Source organism: Erpetoichthys calabaricus, chromosome 3 (assembly GCF_900747795.2).
Source record: "Erpetoichthys calabaricus chromosome 3, fErpCal1.3, whole genome shotgun sequence".
NCBI classification, from domain to species: Eukaryota; Metazoa; Chordata; class Cladistia; order Polypteriformes; family Polypteridae; genus Erpetoichthys; species Erpetoichthys calabaricus.
In genome coordinates, this window is record NC_041396.2 from 128,752,669 (window position 1) to 128,775,927 (window position 23,259).

The window sequence follows — 23,259 nt, forward strand, 5'->3', positions numbered from 1 at the left end:
CAACATCAAACATATGTACCAACATCCATACCTCAGGAGCAAAGTCAGCAATATGCGTTTTTTCCTTCTCCAAGGCTGCCTGAGACACAAACATGGGGAAATAACAGTTCTCTACACCAAGCTTTTTGATTTCTGTATCAAAGAAGTCCTTGATGATCTCCCAGATAGAAAAAGCCCAAGGCCGTAAGACATAACACCCGCTCACATCATAGTACTCAATCATCTCAGATTTCGTGATCACCTACAATAATATAAAAAAAAGGTCAAATATTTACAAACTGATCCAGTTCAATCAAACTTCAAAATTAAGTATAACATTCTAAATTTAAGAAGGACTAGGTAATATCTGACATATATATTAATTGGTTCATTGAATGTTAAAGATGAGGTAAAAATATTGTAGCCCAAATGTTTAATTATATCCAACATGAAATAAGCAACATACAGTATAGTCAAGAAAGAAGTCAATACACCATGAGAGGGAAAGGACAATATGCTGGATTAAGAATGTTCTTACCTGAGAGTACCAGTCAGCAAGATTCTCTTCCTTTTTAGCCTCTAGACCTAACCTGAAATTAAAAGAGCACAAAAGAGAAATAAGCATTAGTTGCCAAAACAGAGATCATTACCACAAAAGGAAACACAACTTAGTTAAAATGGGATTGTCAAGTGTTCCTAATATAAAATACTGCTTTTCAAGGTTTCATTTTGTTAACAATTTCATATATAATTTACAGCAATACAGGTCCACAATCTGTTATATACAACATCAAATTACCAAAATGTTTCAAATTTTTTTTCGATGTGATCAATGTCAAGTGTGACCTCACACCAGTGATGCACTTGTTCTGAGGCTTTCAAGTTCAACTGTTCATGTGACCATGATTAATGATGAATAAAATATAATTTACAAAACTATGCATTCAGCTTTTTGTAAGACAAAATTATTAAAGTAAAGGTAAAATGACTATAAAATCAAGGACAAAAAAATTACCTTCAGAAAGCTGCAAAATTGTTTTAAGATGTATAAATAATAGTACTTTATAAACCACAAAATGTAGGAGTATCAGTTTTTTCATCTTTTATACTAGTGTATCTATTGACATTTCAAGATGAAAAGATACAGAATGTCATTGATCAAGCATTATTTTGCATATCTAAAACAGTGCATCTTGGGTGGGGATGCAAACCTTTTGATATTGTTCATGTTTAAACTGTTACTTTTGAAACTAGGGGGGATGCGCCCTCATGGCAACCTATGGTGGCCCAACCCCACCTCAACAGCTTGCTTCTCTTGGTATTGATCCACAGGTAAATTCTACCGTGGTCAAAACTCGAGCCCTGAGATTTATTTGCAGATATATGAAATGTTGTAACAACTGGAAATTGTCAAATATGCAAGATAAATGGTAATTATTCACTTGCTGAAGTATCGCCAATATCTAACTTAAAATATGGAAAGAACACAACTTCTCCTGCATGATCACTAGTCATGATTTTGTCAGCTACTAAATGTTTACGCAGTTATAGAATTTGTAAGCTTGTGCCATTACATAGCCTTTATTTGTCGACTGCTAACACACAACTAAACTTCTACTCTTCTTAGCAGAGCAGATGTATATAAGGGATTGTGTTTGAAGTATGCATGTTAAATTGGTTGTACTGACATGAGAGAATAATTTTTGTACTAACGTTTAAGTGATCGCCGATCATGATCATTCAGGATTATTTTCCAGCCACATTTCTTCCTCGAAGACGATGGGTCCCCACTATTCTTCCAGTTTTTAATAATGTGTTGGACAGTTCTTAACCCAATTTTAGTAGTTTCTGCAATCTCCTTAGATGTTTTCTCTGCTTGATGCATGTCAATGATTTGACCATTCTCAAACAGACTAACATCTTTTCCATGACCACAAGATGTGTCTTTCGACATGGTTGTTTAAGAAATGAGAAGCAACTCATTGCACCAGTTGGGGTTAAATAACTTGTTGCCAGCTGAAAGATAATCGCCCATGCAGTAATTATCCAATAGGAGGCTCGTACCTATTTGCTTAGTTAAATCCAGGTGTCGACTTTTTTTTTTGGCCAGGCAGAGTGTGAGTGTGTGTGTGTATATTATATATATATGTATATATATATATATGTATATATATATATATATGTATATATATATATATATATATGTATATATATATATATATATATATATATATATATATATTTTATATATATATATATATATATATATATATATATACACATACACACACAGTACTGTGCAAAAGTTTTAGGCAGGTGTGAAAAAATGCTGTAAACAAAGAATGCTTTCAAAAATATAAATAATGATTGTTTATTGTTATCAATTTACAAAATGCAAAGTGAGCGAACGAAAGAAAAATCTAAATCAAATCAATATTTGGTGTTACTACCTTTTGCCTTCAAACCAGCATCAATTCTTATAGGTACACTTGCACAAAGTCAGGGATTTTGTAGGATTATAGTCAGGTGGATGATCAACCAATTATACCAAACAGGTGCTAATGATCATCAATGTCACGCGTAGGTTGAAACGCAGTCATTAACTGAAACAGAAACAGCTGTGTAGGAGGCTTAAAACTGGGTGAGGAACAGCCAAACTCTGCTACCAAGGTGAGGTTGTGGAAGACAGTTTCATGTCATGGCAAGATTGAGCACAGCAACAAGACACAAGGTAGTTATACTGCATCAGCAAGGTCTCTCCCAGACAAAGATTTCAAAGCAGACTGGGGTTTCAAGATGTGCTGTTCAAGCTCTTTTGAAGAAGCACAAAGAAATGGGCAATGTTGAGGATCGTAGACGCAGTGGTTGGCCAAGGAAACTTAATGCAGCAGATTAAAGACACATCAAGCTTATTACCCTTCGAAATAGGAAGATGTCCAGCAGTGCCATCAGCTCAGAACTGGCAGAAACCAGTGGGACCCAGGTACACCCATCTACTGTCCGGAGAAGTCTGGCCAGAAGTGGTCTTCATGGAAGAGTTGCAGCCAAAAAGCCATACCTCCGACGTGGAAACAAGGCCAAGCGACTCAAGTATGCACGAAAACATAGGAACTGGGGTGCAGAAAAATGGCAGCAGGTGCTCTGGACTGATGAGTCAAAATTTGAAATATTTGGCTGTAGCAGAAGGCAGTTTGTTCGTCGAAGGGCTGGAGAGCGGTACAAAAATAATGTGTCTGCAGGCAATAGTGAAGCATGGTGGAGGTTCCTTGAACGTTTGGGGCTGCATTTCTGCAAATGGAGTTGGAGATTTGGTCAGGATTAATGGTGTTCTCAATGCTGAGAAATACATGAAGATACTTATCCATTTTGCAATACCATCAGGGAGGTGTATGATTGGCCCCAAATGTATTCTGCAGCAGGACATGACCCCAAACATACAGCCAAAGTCATTAAGAACTATCTTCAGCGTAAAGAACAACAAGAAGTCCTGGAAGTGATGGTATGGCCCCCAGAGAGCCCTGATCTCAACATCAGAGTGTGTCTGGGATTACATGAAGAAACAGAAGGATGCAAGGAAGCCTACATCCACAGAAGATCTGTGGTTAGTTCTCCAAGATGTTTGGAACAACCTACCAGTCGAGTTCCTTCAAAAACTGTGTGCAAGTGTACCTAGAAGAATTGATGCTGTTTTGAAGGCAAAGGGTGGTCACACCAAATATTGATTTGATTTAGATTTCTCTTTTGTTCATTCACTGCATTTTGTTGATTGATGAAAATAAACGATTAACACTTCAATTTTTGAAAGCATTCTTTGTTTATAGCATTTTTTCACACATATATATACAGTGCATCCGGAAAATATTCACAGCACATCACTTTTCCACATTTTGTTATGTTACAGCCTTATTCCAAAATGGATTAAATTCATTTTTTTCCTCAGAATTCTACACACAACACCCCGTAATGACAACGTGAAAAAAGTTTACATCAGGTTTTTGGAAATTTATTAAAAACTAGCAAAATACCCGCGCTTCGCAGCGGAGAAGTAGTGTGTTAAAGAGGTTATGAAAAAGTAAAGGAAACATTTTAAAAATAACGTAACATGATTGTGAATGTAATTGTGTTGTCATTGTTATGAGTGTTGCTGTCATATATATATACATATACACATACATATACACACATATACAGATATATTATATATACATATACACATATATTTTTTATATATATATTTTATATATATTTTTTTTATATATATATATATATACACATACATACATACATACATATACACACATAGATGCACTTACAATAACATAGAAATCAATATAAACAACATTAACATCATTATCATATGAGAATATGAAGTAATATATAAGAAGCACATTTCATATAAATATAAATTATTAAACAGTAAAATCTTCTTCAATAATTTGCTACCGTGGCTTTTCGTTGGTCTGTCCAGGATTTTAAATCACATGTAGCTTGCAAACCGTTTCACGTATTTACTTGAAATGTGGTACACATATAATACGTCACGTCTGCTATCCGCTTTATGGGTGATGAATGTATTACTCTTTTTATGTTTATTTTATTTTAGAATCAACTCCTATCTGCGCACACCAGGGCGGCCGTGGGCAGATGCGTATGGTGTATTCACTCCATGTTATCGTGCATTGCGCTGTCACTGGTATTTTCATAAAAGAATTTGAACAATATATAAGAAGCGTATAAATTATTAAACAGTAAAACATTAACATTTAAGAAGTAAAGTTACATTGAGTACTACTGCAGTGCCTTCGGGTATACCTCATTTTTTCTTTGCCCATTACATGCTTAAATGTATACATTTTTTGGTGTACCTACCCGAGAACACGCGACATATAACCGACCGTGGGAGAAGCCTGGATTTTAAACACGCGTTGAGTTCATCTGCTGGTCTCCCTCGTGGAATAACTGGTAATGTTTGAGTAAAATCTACAGCGAGTAAAACGACATTACCTCCTTTTTTTTTTTTACGATCTCTGAGATCTTGCTTTTTTCGGTTCAAGGCTTCATAAGCTGTTTTATGTTCAATGTTGTACTTAATAAGTACTAATTATCCCAAACCATCATCTTTGAATGTTGCAAGACTTTCGCCTTGTATGTAGATCGGGGTAATTACATTCATTGCATTCCTAGTCTGAATCACAATGTGATTGTATGGGTGGTTACCTGGCACTGTAGGGTTGCCACCCGTCCTTTAAAATACGGAATCGTGCCGCGTTTGAGAATGAAATTGCGCGTCCCGTTTTGAATCAATACTGGACGGGATTTATCCCGTATTTTTTTTTATCATTTTTTTTTTTAAAGCAGCGTCTCATGCAAATCATCCCACACGCATTTTATGAAGATGCCTCCTTTCCTACTTTTGATTGGGTAATACTTGATGTCATCGTTAGTTTGATTGGTGTTTTCAACTGTCCAGTGAGGAGGGCGTGTCTTTTAAGTACAGTCTGCAAAGTGTTGGCACTGAGATGTGGCGTCAGCGCCATACTTGAAGCCCCAAACGTTGCGGTCAGCAAGTCGGCTAACATCCGCCATGTGCCGTCTTTCAGTTGCGAGAAGCAGATCATAGAATGGTTGAAACTGTTGCCCCTAACGTTGCGCCACGGCGTGTGGTTCGTTTATACCTCGTGTCTTCTCATTAAACTTTAATCTCGCGAATATGTTATTGCAATCCGCAGCGGGAGCGTTTCTATAAACTTAATTTAAACTTACGTTTTACACCGTGCTTTGTTTCCCTTATGAACATGCTTGTATGCTTAACTCGCTCCGTTCTCAATTGTTTAATAAATTTTTTGCTCTTCGCTGTTTGCGGCTGTTCCTCCATTTCCTCCTACTTCGTTCTTTTATCTCGCGAATATGTTATTGCAATCCTTAACGGGAGCGTTTCAATAAACTGATTGAAAATAGTTTTGCATTTACCTTTTTAGTAAAAGGCGAGCTTTTAAGCCTGAGAAATCACCCCGTAAATGCACACGTTTAATTGGACATGTGTTAATATGTATGGTTACACAGTATTAAAAGACAGTGAACAACGTCAGTTACCTTTCTTCCCGCGTTTGATAAAAGGTGAGCTTTTAAGCCTCAGAAATCACACCGTAAATGCACACGTTTAATTGCACGTGTTAATATGTATGCTCACACAGTATTAAAAGACAGTCAAAAATTAACGTCATTTACCTTCGTTCCCGCGTGTGACTCGTGCTGTAAATGTCTTCCTTGTTTTTAGTTCACGTGATTACGTAGGAGGCGTGATGACGCGATACGTGACTCCGCCTCCTCCATTACAGTGTATGGACAAAAAATATGTTCCAGTTATGACCATTACGCTTTGAATTTCGAAATGAAACCTGCCTAACTTTTGTAAGTAAGCTGTAAGGAATGAGCCTGCCAAATTTCAGCCTTCCACCTACACGGGAAGTTGGAGAATTAGTGATGAGTCAGTCAGTCAGTCAGTGAGTGAGTCAGTCAGTGAGGGCTTTGCCTTTTATTATTATAGATAAAAAAACAGAGAAATCACATGTACATAAGTATTTACAGCCTTTGCTCAATACTTTGTCGATGCACCTTTACCAGCAAATACAGCCTCAAGTCTTTTTGAATATGATGCCACAAGCTTGGCACACCTATCCTTGGCCAGTTTCGCCCATTCCTCTTTGCAGCACCTCTCAAGCTCCATCAGGTAGGATGGGAAGTGTCGGTGCACAGCCATTTTAAGATCTCTCCAGAGATGTTCAATCGGATTCAAGTCTGAGCTCTGGCTGGGCCACTCAAGGACATTCACAGAGTTGTCCTGAAGCCACTCCTTTGAAATCTTGGCTGTGTGCTTAGGGTCGTTGTCCTGCTGAAAGATGAACCGTCGCCCCAGTCTGAGGTCAAGAGCGCTCTGGAGCAGGTTTTCATCCAGGATGTCTCTGAACATTGCTGCAGTCATCTTTCCCTTTATCCAGACTAGTCTCCCAGTCTCTGCCACTGAAATACATCCCCACAGCATGATGCTGCCACCACCATGCTTCACTGTAGGGATGGTATTGGCCTGGTGATGAGCGGTGCCTGGTTTCCTCCAAACGTGACGCGCCCGGCATTCACACCAAAGAGTTCAATCTTTGTCTCATCAGACCAGAGAATTTTCTTTCTCATGGTCTGAGAGTCTTTCAGGTGCCTTTTGGCAAACTCCAGGCGGGCTGCCATGTGCCTTTTACTAAGGAGTGGCTTCCGTCTGGCCACCCTACCATACAGGCCAGATTGGTGGATTGCTGCAAAGATGGTTGTCCTTCTGGAAGGTTCTCCTCTCTCCACAGAGGACCTCTGGAGCTCTGACAGAGTGACCATTGGGTTCTTGGTCACCTCCCTGACTAAGGCCCTTCTCCCCCGATCACTCAGTTTAGATGGCCAGCCAGCTCTAGGAAGAGTCCTGGTGGTTTCGAACTTTGTCCACTTATGGATGATGGAGGCCACTGTGCTCATTGGGACCTTCAAAGCAGCAGAAATTTTTTTGTAACCTTCCCCAGATTTGTGCCTCAAGACAATCCTGTCTTGGAGGTCTACAGACAATTCCTTTGACTTCAAGCTTGGTTTGTGCTCTGACATGAACTGTCACCTGTGGGACCTTATATAGACAGGTGTGTGCCTTTCCAAATCATGTCCAATCAACTGAATTTACCACAGGTGGACACCAGTTAAACTGCAGAAACATCTCAAGGATGATCAGGCGAAACAGGATGCACCTGAGCTCAATTCTGAGCTTCAAGGCAAAGGCTGTGAATACTTATGTACATGTGCTTTCTAAATTTTTTAATTTTTAATAAATTTGCAAAAATCTCAAGTAAACTTTTTTCACGTTGTCATCATGGGGTGTTGTTTGTAAAATTCTGAGGAAAAAAAATGAATTTAATCCATTTTGGAATAAGGCTGTCACATAACAAAATGTGGAAAACGTGATGCGCTGTATATATATTATATACATATATATATTTTATATACATATATACATAAATATATTTTATATACATAAATATATTTTATATACATATTATAGAGTAGATATGTTTTTTCATAACCATGTACTCCAGGTTTTTTTGTGTGCATTTCAATTAACCCTACTGATAACCTGTTATGTAAAAAGAAAGTGTTTTTGTGTTAATGTTTCTCATATACAATTAATCCAGAACAACTCAAACCCTTTTTATTTTCTGTTATTCTGTTCAGGCATGTCATTATACAGTAAATGGTTTTTTTGCAGCGTTATAGATTCCAAATCTCTAATTGGGAGCATGCAGTACAAAAATGTCCAGTAGATGAGGTTATGCATGTTTTTTTTAATGAAAATAGAGCAATGTGTTTACTTTTAAAATATTTTCAATTGCGTTAATCGTATCTCTGAATTATCATGTGTTTATAAATTCTGAAATTAATGAACACATAAATAATAATATTTTAGTTACTTGTTTAATATAATTATCGCTTAATATTCTCTCTTAAACCTACACATACACAAACCACAAAAATATTTTTTCTAAACAAAATTGTGTTATCCGAAGATATGAAAAGCATTCAAAATTTAATTCAGCAGTGCAGTTATCTATGATGCAGCTTGCAGCATGGAAGAACAGCACAATGTAATCTAAGGCTGACAATGAAAATGTGCACTCTCTAGATTTTAGGTAGTGAAATTAGGTATCATTCAACATTCGCATAACAATAACATCAAGATATTAAAATTGAGTACAACACCATATTGTTGTCGCTATTCTTTAATTAAAATATATGTCTATAAAAATATTTTACAGTCCCTCCCTTTCAAAGATCCAAGAGGACAATGGGAAAAGGATCTCTCACTCAACATATCAGAAAAGGAGTTGAAGGTAGCAATGCAGAGAATTCATTCGAGCTCCATAAGGGCAAAGCATACAATTATTCAACTCAAAATTATTTATCGAGCAAATCTGTCTTGTTTGAAATTGTCCAAAATTTTCCCAGGGCAAGATCCAACCTGTGAACGCTGCAATCAAGCTCCAGCCTCACTGGGTCATATGTTTTGGGCCTGCACCAAATTAACATCATTCTGGACAAAAAATTTTTAAGTGCCTTTCAGACAGCCTTGGTGTCACAATTCCTCCTAATGCACTAACAGCTGTGTTTGGTATTCTTCCAGATGGGCTTAAAGTGGAGAAGGACAAACAAACTGTGATTGCATTCACTACACTATTGGCACGCAGACTTAATTTTGCTAAACTGGAAGAATCCTAAATCTCCTCTTTTAAGTTAGTGGGTAACTGATGTTTTAAATTATTTGAAATTGGAAAAAATCAAATTCTCACTTACAGGATCTGTGCAGAACTTTTTCAAAACCTGGCAGAATCTAATCAATAATATTTTAGAATAAGCTCTTAAATCACTGAGGAAGTAGATTCTCACCCAATTTCTTTTTCTTCTCCATTTATCTGTATCTGCCTAATAAACTATTCAATTTATTTATTTTTCCGTTTTAGTTCATTGGCCATGCTCTCTTTCTCAGGGGTTGGGGTTGATTTATTTTCAATCCTATTTTTTTTGTTAAAATTGATCTATTTGTATGGAATGATTAGAATAAAATCAATAAAATTATAAATATATATATATGCCTATCTGAAAACTCATACAAAGAATACCAGCTATACTCTAAAATAAGATGGGAATCTGAAAGACACAGTTCTGTTTATCTTCTGTGGGAACTATGGAAATTGTGAAGACTGTAGAGAAAATGAATTGAGGAAAATGTAGATCCTTGAACAAAACCTGCTGCTACTCAAGAACTATAAAATTGATAAGGAAAATTAGCTTTCAACACTTTAATACTAAGAGATAAGCACAAATAATACTGATCACAATCAGTACTTGGTTGGCAACTGTGTAGCCATTTAAATAATTAAACATTCCCACTGACAAAATAGATGTGAGATGAGACGAAACAAATACGAGTGGTAACTGACATTGTGTGACATTCCTGTGCTGCAATTTTACCATCTTGCTGAATCTACACACTGATGAAGTCACTGCTCTGGATGCAAAAAACAAAGTTGTAGGTCTTAAGTAACTGTACCTATTAAAGTGGCTACTTAATGGCTAAAAAAATCTGGGATGTACAATTTGGATTATTTTACTGGAAAAATGTACAAATCCTGTGTATATTCTAAATAAGCCCTTTATGACAGACAACTATATTTGCAGTTATGCAATGCTGCAGGAATATTAAATTCTGCATTTCTGGGAGGCGATATGTTCATCATGTGTGGGCAGGCATACCTCCTTGAAAGGAGCTGCAGATGTACCGGTCTCTTGGCTGTCATCTGTTACTGAACAGATGCTGCAAACTATATTCCAGGTCTGTAAGCTTTGAGACTCTTCCCCCACTGCTGCTCTGTAACATCTCTGATCTGCTTTGCTTTTGCCTGCGCAGTCTTGCCACCTGCCCTGCTTCACACTGAACACCTGAGGTCAGTGACAGCTATTTCTGGCATACTTCTTCCACGCTTCCATGAGTCAGAAATGCTCCACTGGTGACTGCACACTCAGACCAATAGGAATGAGCAGAAGAAGTGGTGGTGGAGCTGCAGAGGTAGCAGTCTCTTAGCTGCTAGTGATATGCTTTTAAAAAAAGTATCACTAATTGGTCATGTCATACAGCAGTTTTTTGAACTCTCATTTCATGCACAATCTTTCCGTGCAGATGGCTCTCACTTTTTCTTCCATCAAAAACATAGAAACTCCTTGTAAATAGTAATCTTTTGTTAGTATTATTATTATTTTGCAGGGTCTCATGTGTTTTTTGACACCTGGAGGTCCCATTAAGTTTTGATTTGATCGGTGCCGCTCCATGTGGCTAATTCTTATACTTTTGGCCCGCACCGCCATCTCTTACATGGACCCAGCCGCATTTGCATGCCAAATCTCAATGATTAGTTTGTGCTAGTCATTATCCACAGTTAAAGTGTGTGTACTGGTGACCAACAGAGTCTTAATTGTATTCACCTGTGTATTTTACGGTTGCCTTATGGCCAATTTTACATAAACCCAAATAGAGCCGTAATTCAATGAATGTCTGTTAAAAAAAAAAAAAAGTGTACAACAACCAGTGAATATCATTGTAAATACAGACTAACCTGGTTTGTTTCTTAGGTCCCTGGCCATCTCCTGGTGCCCCAGACCCAGCATTTTTCTCCTCATCCTTTGGAGGCTCTTTGTCTCGTGGGTCACCACCCACTTGCTTTTTACTCTGCTTTTCAGACTTGTTTTCCTTTTCTTTGCGCTTCTTGTCCTCTCCACCAGCTGCGGAAACTGGCTTGTAATCCTCACCAGTTAGATTTTTGTACTGAGTCTTTAATTCTAAAAGAGACTTGACGGCAGAGTCAATTTGATCCTGAAACAGCAAATAAAAGTCTGTGAAAATGCGGTTATATTTTAGTACTAAAAAAAACATTCTAAGCAAACTTTGAAAGAAAAAAATGCTTAATAAATCTTTGACATTTCTGGCTTGAAAAATGAATGCATTCAATAAATTTTAAGGCTTTTCTTAATAATGGGACTCCATTATAAAATGCAAGAATGGGCTACTTATGTTTTACAATTAATAAAATATGCTTCACGTTAGAAAGCAATTTCATATGGCAGATTAATATATACCATGACTGTGAAGAAATAACCTCAATTTGAAAAATAAGGAACTTATCCTTTAACTACTGAACATGCTGATTCTGCACATTCTTATGCCAAATTTACCAATCTCATTTATTTTTAATAAATATATTTTAAAAATTGCATTTGTCTAAAAGTCAAAAATGTTAACAGGTAAAAATTCATCTTAACTTCCTTCTCAATTTAAGGCCAATATTTAAAAAATGTCTATAAAACTACTTTGTGTAGTCAAGAGGCAAATTGTACAGTATTACAGGTTCAGAAATTAACTTGTTGACAATACTAACAAACCTTTGTTTTCTCTCCAAAGTATTCATTAGGATATTTTTACTAATGACACAAAACAATGAGCCAATTAACATACAGTAATCCCTCCTCTATCGCGGGGGTTGCGTTCCAGACCCCCCGCGAAAGGTGAAAATCCGCGAAGTAGAAACCAAAAATATTGTCTGCGGACAATATTTTTAAATTGTCATGCTTGGGTCACAGATTTGCACAGAAACAAAGGAGGTTGTAGAGAGACAGGAACTTTATTCAAACACTGCAAACAAACACTTGTCTCTTTTTCAAAAGTTTAAACTGTGCTCCATAAGACAGAGATGACAGTTCGTCTCACAATTAAAAGAATGCAAACATATCTTCCTCTTCAAAGGAGTGCGCGTCAGGAGCAGATAATGTCAGAGAGATAGACAGAAAAAAGCAAACAATCAGAAATCAATAAGGCTGTTTGGCTTTTAAGTATGCGAAGCACCGCTGGACAACGCAGCTGCTAGGAAGGGAGCAATGTTAAGGTAGCCTTTCAGCATTTATTTAGAGGAGCGTCCGTATCGTCTAGTGGTGCGAACAGCCCCCCCTGCTCACACCCCCTCCGTCAGGAGCACAGAATGTCAGAGAGAGAGAGAGAGAGAGAGAGACAGAGAAAAACAAACAATTAAAAATCAATACGTGCCGTTTGAGCTTTTAAGTATGCGAAGCACCATGCAGGAAGCATATCGCTTGACAAAACAGCCACATTTAAGCCCAGCAAGAAACAGAGCAATGTGAAGATAATCTTTCAGTGTTTTTTGAGGAGTGGCCGTATCTTCTAGGGGTGTGAACAGCCCCTGTGCTCACAATATAATACGTGCTCTGACTGGGTAGCTTCTCAGCCATCTGCCAATAGCGTTCCTTGTATGAAATCAACTGGGCAAACCAACTGAGGAAGCATGTACCAGAAATTAAAAGACCCATTGTCCGCAGAAATCCGCGAACCAGCAAAAAATCTGCGATATATATTTAAATATGCTTACATATAAAATCCGCAATAGAGTGAAGCCGCGAAAGTCGAAGCGCGATATAGCGGGGGATTACTGTATTTGTTTTATTTGTTATATGAACTAATGCCAAAATTTTCACAGGTTGTGATGATGTTAGGAGTGGTGATAGTATCTACTTGTATGTTATGGCTACTACTTTCCCTATTACCTTTCCAGTGCTTATGACTTCATCTTGTAGACTGTATAGTCACATGTAAGGAATGCTATACACTGCTGGCTAAATGTAAATATAGGAAGTAATGTGACATAAATCTTTACAAACATAATTTCAGGTCTGCATTTTTCTAGCTCTTTCAAATTGTATCCAGACTAAACCCACTAACAAGATTTTTATGGAGTAGGATTTTCATCTCCTAAAAGTGTTTGTGGTGCATTCTAGTATACAGTAATCCCTCGCTATATCGCACTTCGACTTTCGCGGCTTCACTCTATCGCGGATTTTATATGTAAGCATATTTAAATATATATCACAGATTTTTTGCTGGTTTGCGGATTTCTGCGGACAATGGGTCTTTTAATATCTGGTACATGCTTCCTCAGTTGGTTTGCCCAGTTGATTTCATACAAGGGACGCTATTGGCAGATGGCTGAGAAGCTACCCAACCAGAGCGCGTATTACCTATTAAATAAAACTCCTCAAATATATTGTGAGCACAGGGACTCTTCGCACCCCTAGAGGATACGGCTGCTCCTCAAAAAACGCTGAAAGATTACCTTCACATTGCTCTCTTCTTTGCTGGGCTTACATATGGCTGCTTTATCAAGCGATATGCTTCCTGCACGGTGCTTTGCATACTTAAAAGATCAAACAGCACGTATTGACTTTTACTTTTCTCTCTCTCTCTCTTGCTCTGACATTCTCTGCTCCTGACGGAGGGGGTGTGAGCAGGGGGGCTGTTCGCACACCTAGACGATACGGACGCTCGTCTAAAAATGCTGAAAGATTACCTTCACGTTGCTACCTTCTGTGCAGCTGCTTCGTGAAGCGACATGCTGCACGGTGCTTCACATACTTAAAAGCTCGAAGGGCACGTATTGATTTTTGATTGTTTGTTTTTATCTGTCGGTTTCTCTCTCTCTCTCTCTCTCGGACATTCTCTGCTCCTGACGGAGGGGGTGTGAGCTGCTGCCTTCCTTGCAACTACTTTGTGCGGCGGTGCTTCGCATACTTAAAAGCCAAACAACCCTATTGATTTGTTTGCTTTTCTCTCTCTCACTGACATTCTCCACTCCTGACGCGCACTCCTTTGAAGAGGAAGATATGTTTGCATTCTTTTAATTGTGAGACGGAACTGTCATCTCTGTCTTGTCATGGAGCACAGTTTAAACTTTTGAAAAAGAGACAAATGTTTGTTTGCAGTGTTTGAATAAAGTTCCTGTCTCTCTACAACCTCCTGTGTTTCTGTGCAAATCTGTGACCCAAGCATGACAATATAAAAATAACCATATAAACATATGGTTTCTACTTCACGGATTTTCACCTTTTGCGGGGGGTTCTGGAACGCAACCCCCGCGATCGAGGAGGGATTACTGCAGTCCCTATTTATTAAATTCTGTGTTGTACATCATGAGTTACAGTTCACTACAGCTTCTCACACACAGTAGGACTTAAATATTCATCAATTAAATGACTATAAAAAATATTTGCAAGCTGTGATTTTTACCAAAGGGAAGTTACTAAGCACTAACTTGGTAGGGTGCCAAAACCTTTTCAAATACTACGTTTGCCGATTAATTTTTTTTACTTTATTTTCAAAATAAATTGTACCTGAACTTTACTATTTACATAAAAATGCCATTGTTTCATTTGGCTTACTTACAAATGTCAACAAAACAGGTAATTTGGCCAGAGGTTTGCAACATGGTTCTTGAAAATAAATATATACTATCTACATACTTGCTCTCCAGCAGAAAGATCTCTAGATCCAAGGACAACGTAACATCTTACAAACATACATTGTCATTACACTATCACGCAAACCTTGTCTTTTTTCTCTGAAAGTGTTAAGTACCTTGGGAGCTTTCTCCACTTTAAGATTTCTGACCACCTCTCCTTGCTCTGCAACTTTATTAAACAGTTCCAGCTGCTTGTTGTCATCTGCTACTTTCTGGGCATCCAGCACATGACATGGAACTACAGGAGAAGAAATGCTAGGAGAGATCATGCCTGGCTTGTACTCCAGGCCCGTCTTCTCCTTAAATTCTTCCTTAAAGGTCAGTAACTGCTTAACAGCTGCTTCTATTTTGTCCTAAAAAAAGAAAACAATTTAGTTCAGAAAAAAAACAGTTGGGGACAATTTTTTTTCTCAAACTCATTTTTAACTCTTATTTTAAAAATGAAATTATGTTAAACCAAATTTGTTTCACTGCCCTTTTTTTGGGACTAGCATAGGGTATATCAGTAATAATTAAAAAAGGTAACATCTAGAAATTAAGTAAAAACTGCCATGACACACTCAAAAGATTTAAAACTAAAAGAAAACAAAGAAGAATCGCCTAAAAATATGAAGCTTATAAAGAAATGCATATACTGCCTACAGTTCAATATGTTGGGGATTCCATTTTGTTGTGGAGCCCCTTTGTTTGCGGTCTCTGGTATTGGAGGTACTAAATATACCAAGAGAATCATGAAATCAAAGGACTACCAGGGCAACTTACAGTGGAATATGCTACCCATTGCCAGAAATCTAGGTAAGGGTTGAAGAGTACAGATGTTCCAGCAGGACAATGACCCAAAACACACATTCAAAAGCACAAAAGAATAATTAAAAAGAAAGAAATAAGGCTCAGTTAAACTGGTTAGCAATGATGCCTAATCTCAGAATGAAAACCATTGGAGCTAGAACAAATATCTATTGAAGAGTGCAAAAAACTGCTAGTAGAAAGGTGCATGAGGCTTTCAGATGGCTTCAAGACACATTTAAAGACTGTTATCACTGCCAAAGTTTATGTAACTGAGTATCAGGTAAAGGCGCCTTTAATACCATCCAGGTATTCTTTAATATCTTCTTCGGGGATGGGGGTGGGCACACTACATCCAAGTTGAACAGAAAACTTTTTTGTTGTTGTTAATTATGGACATCCTATTAAAATATTCTGATTATCACATCATTGACATACTGTATTTCAAATTATTTCTGAAGATTTTCCGTAAAAAATCTTTTTTGAACAACTCATTTTCAATTTCACACATGTCAACGATTGCTTAGGTTATCCTACTGGTTTGAAGTATGCAAAATAACCAATCTGTACTTTCAGTACTTCAAGAAATAATGTGTGGGTTAAATCACCAGTTACAGGTAAAATTAGTGGTGTTTGAGTAGTTCTAGAGTAACTACAGCATGGCCAGAAACAGGTTTAAAGTGCCAGCCTAAAGGTTTAAGATTGAACATACTTGGGATATACAACCTCCCCTCCCCCCTTCCCCTCCTCAAACCGCCACCTTATTGTGGTGGAGGGCTTTGCGTGTCCCAATGATCCTAGAAGCTCTGTTGTCCGGGGCTTTATGCCCCTGGTAGGGTCACCCAAGGCAAACTGGTCCTAGGTGAGGGATGAGACAAAGTGCGGTTCAAAAGACCTTCTAAGATGAAAAAAAATTTGGACGCCGTTTTCCCTTGCCCGGACACGGGTAACCGGGGCCCCCCTCTGGGGCCAGGCCTGGAGGTGGGGCTTGATGGCGAGCGCCTGGTGGCCGGGCTTGCACCCATGGGGCTCGGCCGGGCACAGCCCGAAGAGGCAACGTGGGTCCCTCCTTCCCATGGGTTCACCACCTATGGGAGGGGACAAGGAGGTCGGGTGCAGTGTGAGTTGGGTGGTGGCCGAAGGCGGGGACCTTGGCGGTCCGATCCTCGGCTACAGAAGCTGGCTCTTGGGACGTGGAATGTCACCTCTCTGAAGGGGAAAGAGCCTGAGCTAGTGCGCGAGGTTGAGAGGTTCCGACTAGATATAGTCGGACTCACCTCGACATACAGCTTGGACTCTGGAACCAATCTCCTTGAGAGGGGCTGGACTCTCTACCACTCTGGAATTGCCCCCGGTGAGAGGCTCCGAGCGGGTGTGGGCATACTTATTGCTCCCTGACTTGGAGCCTGTACATTGGGGTTTACCCCGGTGGACGAGAGGGTAGCCTCCCTCCGCCTTCGGGTGGGGGGACAGGTCCTAACTGTTGTTTGTGCGTATGCACCGAACAGCAGTTCGGAGTACCCACCCTTTTTGGAGTTCCTGGAGGGGGTGCTAGAGGGCATACCGTCTGGGGACTCCCTCGTACTGCTGGGAGACTTCAATGCTCACGTGGGCAATGACAGTGAGACCTGGAAGGGCGTGACTGGGAGGAATGCCCCCCCCCCCCCCAATCTGAACCTGAGTGGTGTTTTGTTATTGGACTTCTGTGCTCGTCATGGATTGTCCATAACAAACACCATATTCGAGCATAGGGGTGTTCATATGTGCACTTGGCACCAGGACACCCTAGGCCTCAGTTCGATGATCGACTTTGTGGTCGTGTTGTCGGACTTGCGGCCACATGTCTTGGACACTCGGGTGAAGAGAGGGCCCAAACGTATTGCGAGTGTCTGCTGGGAACGTCTGGCAGAGCCCCCTGTCAGAAGTAGCTTCAACTCCCACCTCCGGCAGAACTTCGACCACGTCCCGAGGGAGGTGGAGAACACTGAGTCCGAATGGGCCATGTTCCGTGCACCTATTGTTGAGGCGGCTGACCGGAGCTGTGGCCGTAAGGTGGTCGGTGCCTGTCGTGGCGGCAATCCCCGAACCCGTTGGTGGACACCGGCGGTGAGGGATGCTGTCAAGCTGAAGAAGGAGTCCTACCGGTTCCTTTTGTCCTGTGGGACTCTGGAGGCAGCTAATAGGTACCGGCAGGCCAAGCGGAATGCGGCTTCAGTGGTTGCTGAGGCAAAAACTTGGGCATGGGAGGAGTTTGGGGAAGCCATGGAGAATGACTTTCGGACGGCTTCGAGGAGATTCTGGTGGGGATGGTGTGCTGTTGACCTCGACTCAGGACGTTGTGGGTCGGTGGGGGGAGTACTTCGAAGACCTCCTCAATCCCACTAACATGCCTTCCAATGAGGAAGCAGAGCCTGGGGTCTCGAAGGTGGGCTCCCCCATCTCTGGGACTGAGGTCACCGAGGTGGTCAAAAAACTCCTTGGTGGCAGGGCCCCGGGGGTGGATGAGATACGCCCGGAGTTCCTCAAGGCTCTGGATGTTGTAGAGCTGTCTTGGTTGACACGTCTCTGCAACATCGTATGGACATCAGGGACAGTGCCTCTGGATTGGCAGACCGGGGTGGTGGTCCCCCTCTTTAAGAAGGGGGACCGGAGGGTGTCTTCCAACTACAGAGGGATCACACTCCTCAGCCTCCCTGGAAAAGTCTATTCGGGGGTTCTGGAGAGGAGGGTCCGTCGGATAGTCGAACCTCAGGTTCAGGAGGAACAGTGTGGTTTTCGTCCTGGTCGCGGAACAGTGGACCAGCTCTACACCCTTAGCAGGGTCCTGGAGGGTGCATGGGAGTTTGCCCAACCAGTCTACATGTGTTTTGTGGACTTGGAAAAGGCATTTGACCGTGTCCCTTGGGGAATCCTGTGGGGGGTGCTCCGGGAGTATGGTGTACCGGACCCCCTGATAAGGGCTGTTCGGTCCCTGTACGATTGGTGTCAGAGCTTAGTCTGCATTGCTGGCAGGAAGTCAAACCCATTTTCAGTGAGAGTTGGATTCCGCCAGGGCTGCCCTTTGTCACCGATTCTGTTCACAACTTTTATGGACAGAATTTCTAGGCGCAGCCAGGGTGTTGAGGGGGTCCGGTTTGGTGGACTCAGGATTGGGCCACTGCTTTTTGCAGATGTTGTTGTCCTGTTTGCTTCATCGCAGCTGAGTGTGAAGCGGCTGGGATGGGAGTCAGCACCTCCAAATCCGAGACCATGGTCCTCAGCCGGAAAAGGGGGGAGTGCCCTTTCAGAGTTGGGAGCGAGATCCTGCCTCAAGTGGAGGAGTTCAAGTATCTCGAGGTCTTGTTCACGAGTGAGGGAAGAATGGAGCGTGAGATCGACAGGCGGATCGGTGTGGCGTCTGCAGTGATGCGGGTTCTGCATTGGTCTGTCGTGATGAAAAAGGTGCTGAGCCGTAAGGCAAAGCTCTCAATTTACCAATTGATCTATGTTCCTACCCTCACCTATGGTCATGAGCTATGGGTAGTGACCGAAAGAACGAGATCGTGAATACAAGTGGCTGAAATGAGTTTCCTCTGTAGGGTGTCTGGGCTCTCCCTTAAAGATAGGGTGTGAAGCTCAGTCATCCTGGAGGGGCTCAGAGTAGAGCCGCTGCTCCTCTGCATCGAGAGGAGTCAGATGAGGTGGCTCGGGCATCTGATCAGAATCCCTCCTGGACACCTCCCTGGTGAGGTGTTCTGGGCACGTCCAACCGGGAGGAGGCCCCAGGGAAGACCCAGGACACGTTGGAGGGACTACGTCTCTCAACTGGCCTGGGAACGCCTTGGGATTCTCCCGGAAGAGCTAGAAGTGGCCAGGGAGAGGGAAGTCCGGGCATCTCTGCTCAAGCTGCTGCCCCTGCGACCCGACCTCGGATAAGCAGAAGAGGATGGATGGATGGGATTTAAAACGTATAAAATTAAAGTGTTGAGGAATTTTATGAAAGCACAAATAAAGTTTGCTGACCTTATGAATGTATCTGCACATACTGGTAATTGAAGAGAGGCTATTAACCTTGGTCCTCAAGTATAGTATATATGTGTATATGTTCAGCAGAATTAGTCTTGTGTCAGTTTTCCCACTTGTGCAATAAAATTCCCTTCAGAGTCAGATATTACTTCAGAGGTTGCAAACAAAACTGCTTTATGATTCAATATTAAAATAGTGTTATTTAACACCATTATTAACAGGAATTAATGATTGAATATTGGCTCTTCAACCCAGGTTGAAAATGAAAAAATATATTGTCACACTTGGGTTACAGAGTTGCACAGATTCATTCAGGGTTTTCAATAAACAAACTATTCGTAAACAGCATAATAGATAGATAGATAGATCTAATAAAGCATAAAGAATAAAGCAGAGTATGTCTAGGGGAGAAGAGAGACAAAGCAATAAGACAAAAGGATAACTGCTATACAGGCTTTTAAATGTTCAAAGCATCGTGCGAGAAGCAGATCACGTAGCACAGTAGCAGCTAATCAAGCAAAGAGGAGGTAAAAAACTATTTGTTTCCCATTGTGTCGCCATTTAAGAGGTGGTTTCGGAGGAGTGACCGCATCTTCTATGGGTGCGTTCAGCCCACCTTTTCAAAATATATATATATTTTTGTTCTCTGCAATTCTTGCAGAGACAATTGACAAAGGTGATGTCAATATAATGCAAGAAAGAATAAACCAAAAAAGCCTCTTCCTCTATGCCCCAACTCGTCCTGCTTCCCCTACCTAGGTTAAGATCCAGGAGATGAGACTCCCTGTTCTCTGATATACCACATAGCAAGGCACAAAAGAAAAAAAAAAAAATAAGTCCTCCCCAACAATGTACTAATGACCAAGAACTAAACATTATTGGTCAAGTTACTTTTTCGTTTTTTTTTTTTTTTAATGGAAAGCAGGTACAACTACAATGCTAAAATATGCAATTTAATGCTTTAAATACTTTTTTTCAGTTCAAGTACATTAATACAGAACAGGGTTAAAAGTAGCAATATAGGACCAATACCATACAGGGTTATTATCATAGTATATCATTTAGCTGAATTCATATCTATACAAAACACAGAGTCCAGAGTTGTACAATGTTTATAATAATATTACAGTACTATTGAAATGTACTGTACTGAGAGAATTAACACAGAGACAACAAAATTGCACAATATTTATGTATAAAGTTTAATCTGTGGTTTTAAAGGCTATGAAACCAACTACAAAAGATAATGTGCAACATTCTACTAGCTGGTTTCAATACAGGTATTCTATTCCAGCAATTTAATAAATTTAAGGGTAAAAAGAGGGGTGAACATAAGGTTAGAATTTGAATGAAAAAAAACGGTGGGAACAGGACAGAATTTGGAAATTCAGAAACTAAAGAATTAAGTTCAGCTATGTGCAACTTTTGCTAGTCAGCTGCTCTCTACCACCAGTGAAAAGGAGCAGTGCAACACAAGTAAAGCTTGATTTTGTGCAGGGGGTCTAAGACGGGGATCTTAGAAGCCAAAATTTAGTCCCTCGGTATCCAGGTCACCAACTCAGACCCAGAACAGATTCTCAGCACTCTGCAGTGCGCCTGTGGATACTCAGAACAAGGTGCTCATAATTGGCGATTCCATAGTGCGGAATTTTAGAATTCCTAACTATGTTAAACCAGCAATTAATGTTAAATTCCTTGCAGGGCCCAAGATTTCTGCCATAGAGGCCACATTGGATTGTGTCATGGACAAAGAAGTATCTACCTTATTGCTGCATGTTGGTACTAATGGCATTTATTTACAGCATTCTGAGGTAATAAAAAGGAACTTCATCTCTCTAGCCACCAAAGCTAAAAGAAAATGTTGGAATTTCTGGCCCCTTACCAAGATTATATAGAGGGGATGTGATTTATAGCAGATTGCATTCACTTCATTGCTGGCTAGAAACATGGTGTGAAAATAAAAGCATAGCCTTTGTGAACAACTGGGATGATTTTTGGTAAAGGCCTGGATTTTTCAAAAGAGATGGTCTTCATCCTAACTATAGGGGATATTAATATATTACCGCAAAATATGACAGCAAAACTGCCTGGCTGACTCATTAGAGCACCATCCAGGCCAGAGTCATGTGATCTTAAATCACAAGCTGTTGTTTATCCCACCAGTTTCTTTCCTGAAGCTGTTACTCATAATCTCTGTTGTGGGGCATCGAGTAAATTTAGTCATGATACAGACGTTAAATTACTTGATAACCAAAAAATAAGGTGTATAATTAGACCAAGAGATAAAAACAGACCCTCCACCAGGGGCACCTGTAATAGAAACTTAATTCAAATTAAAATGTTTAAAATGCTGCTTACTGAACATTCGCTCTTTTGGAAGTAAATCTGTTTTGGTAAATATTATATTAAGTACAAAATCTGATCTGTGTCTTCTCACTGAAACTTGGCTTAGAAAATTTGATATTGCTCCCCTAGCTGAGGTGTCACCAGATAGATAAATATTCCTTCATACATCTATAGATTCTGGTCGTGGAGGAGGCCTTGGAATAATTCATTGTAACAAAATGCAAATCACTTCTAAAAATTTAGGCAACTTCACATCCTTTGAGACATTCATTTTAAATATTAACAGATTCCATCGCAATTGTAGTGCTAGTCTACAGATTACCAGGGCCTTATTCATTGTTCATGACTGAACCTTTATTCTGATTTGGCTATAAATTATGGCCACATAGTGTTGATGGGGGATCTTAATGTACTCATTGATGTGGAAATTGACACTTTTTGCAAATGTTTTACTTATTTGTTAAATAAAGCAGGATTTTGTCAGATTGTCAAAGATTCAGCACATAATAATAACCACACATTAGATTTAATTATAACTTACAAAGTTGAAATTCATAACTTAGTTATTACTCCATTAAATGAAGTTATTTCCGATCACTACTTAATTAGGTTTGAATTGGTTCTGCCTTTACCAATACACTCAGAGATTAAAACAAAGAGAGTGCGACATCTAGATTGTAATTCTGCTTCAAAATTTAAGGATACTTTGAGTAAGTCAAGTGTACTTATGGAAAACCATTTAGATCAGTTAACATCAAATGTAAATGTGGAAAACAATTCAGATCAGCTAACATCACATTATAAAGTGACCTAGAGAGATACTCTGGACGCAGTGGCTCCCCTTAAAACAAAAGCGATCAAAGCACACAGAAAGTCTCCCTGGTTTAATGAAAATACTCAAGCTCTTAAATTAGAGTGTAGAAAACTGGAGTGCAGATGGAGAACAACAAAGCTGCAGGTCTTTCAAACTGCATGGACAGAGAGTGTTAAAAAATATAAAAAAGCTCTCTTTAAAGCTCACTCAGACTACTATTCTATAATAATTGATAGCAATAACAAAATTCCTTGGGTACTGTTTAGAACAGTAGCTACCGTAACAAATGGGAATTCAGATCTACTGTACAGTGCAAAACAACAACATATATTAACAGTACAGACTTTATGAACTTCTTAAATGAGAAAATTAAAAAGATCCCAGATCTCAGCATCA

General features: G+C 39.9%; 1 protein-coding gene across 2 annotated transcripts in view; it reads right to left on the reverse strand.

Annotated features, from left to right (window-relative positions):
* The window catches only part of eprs1 (glutamyl-prolyl-tRNA synthetase 1), a 208,488-nt gene that overhangs the window by 47,374 nt on the left and 137,855 nt on the right, over positions 1 to 23,259 (reverse strand). For both annotated transcript variants that reach the window (XM_028797360.2, XM_051925007.1), the window contains 4 exons: positions 15,029 to 15,265; positions 11,169 to 11,425; positions 518 to 569; positions 32 to 241 (listed from right to left, as the gene is read on the reverse strand). In XM_028797360.2, the coding sequence (XP_028653193.2) occupies positions 32 to 241; positions 518 to 569; positions 11,169 to 11,425; positions 15,029 to 15,265 (756 nt within the window). The remainder of the gene's footprint in view (positions 1 to 31; positions 242 to 517; positions 570 to 11,168; positions 11,426 to 15,028; positions 15,266 to 23,259) is intronic.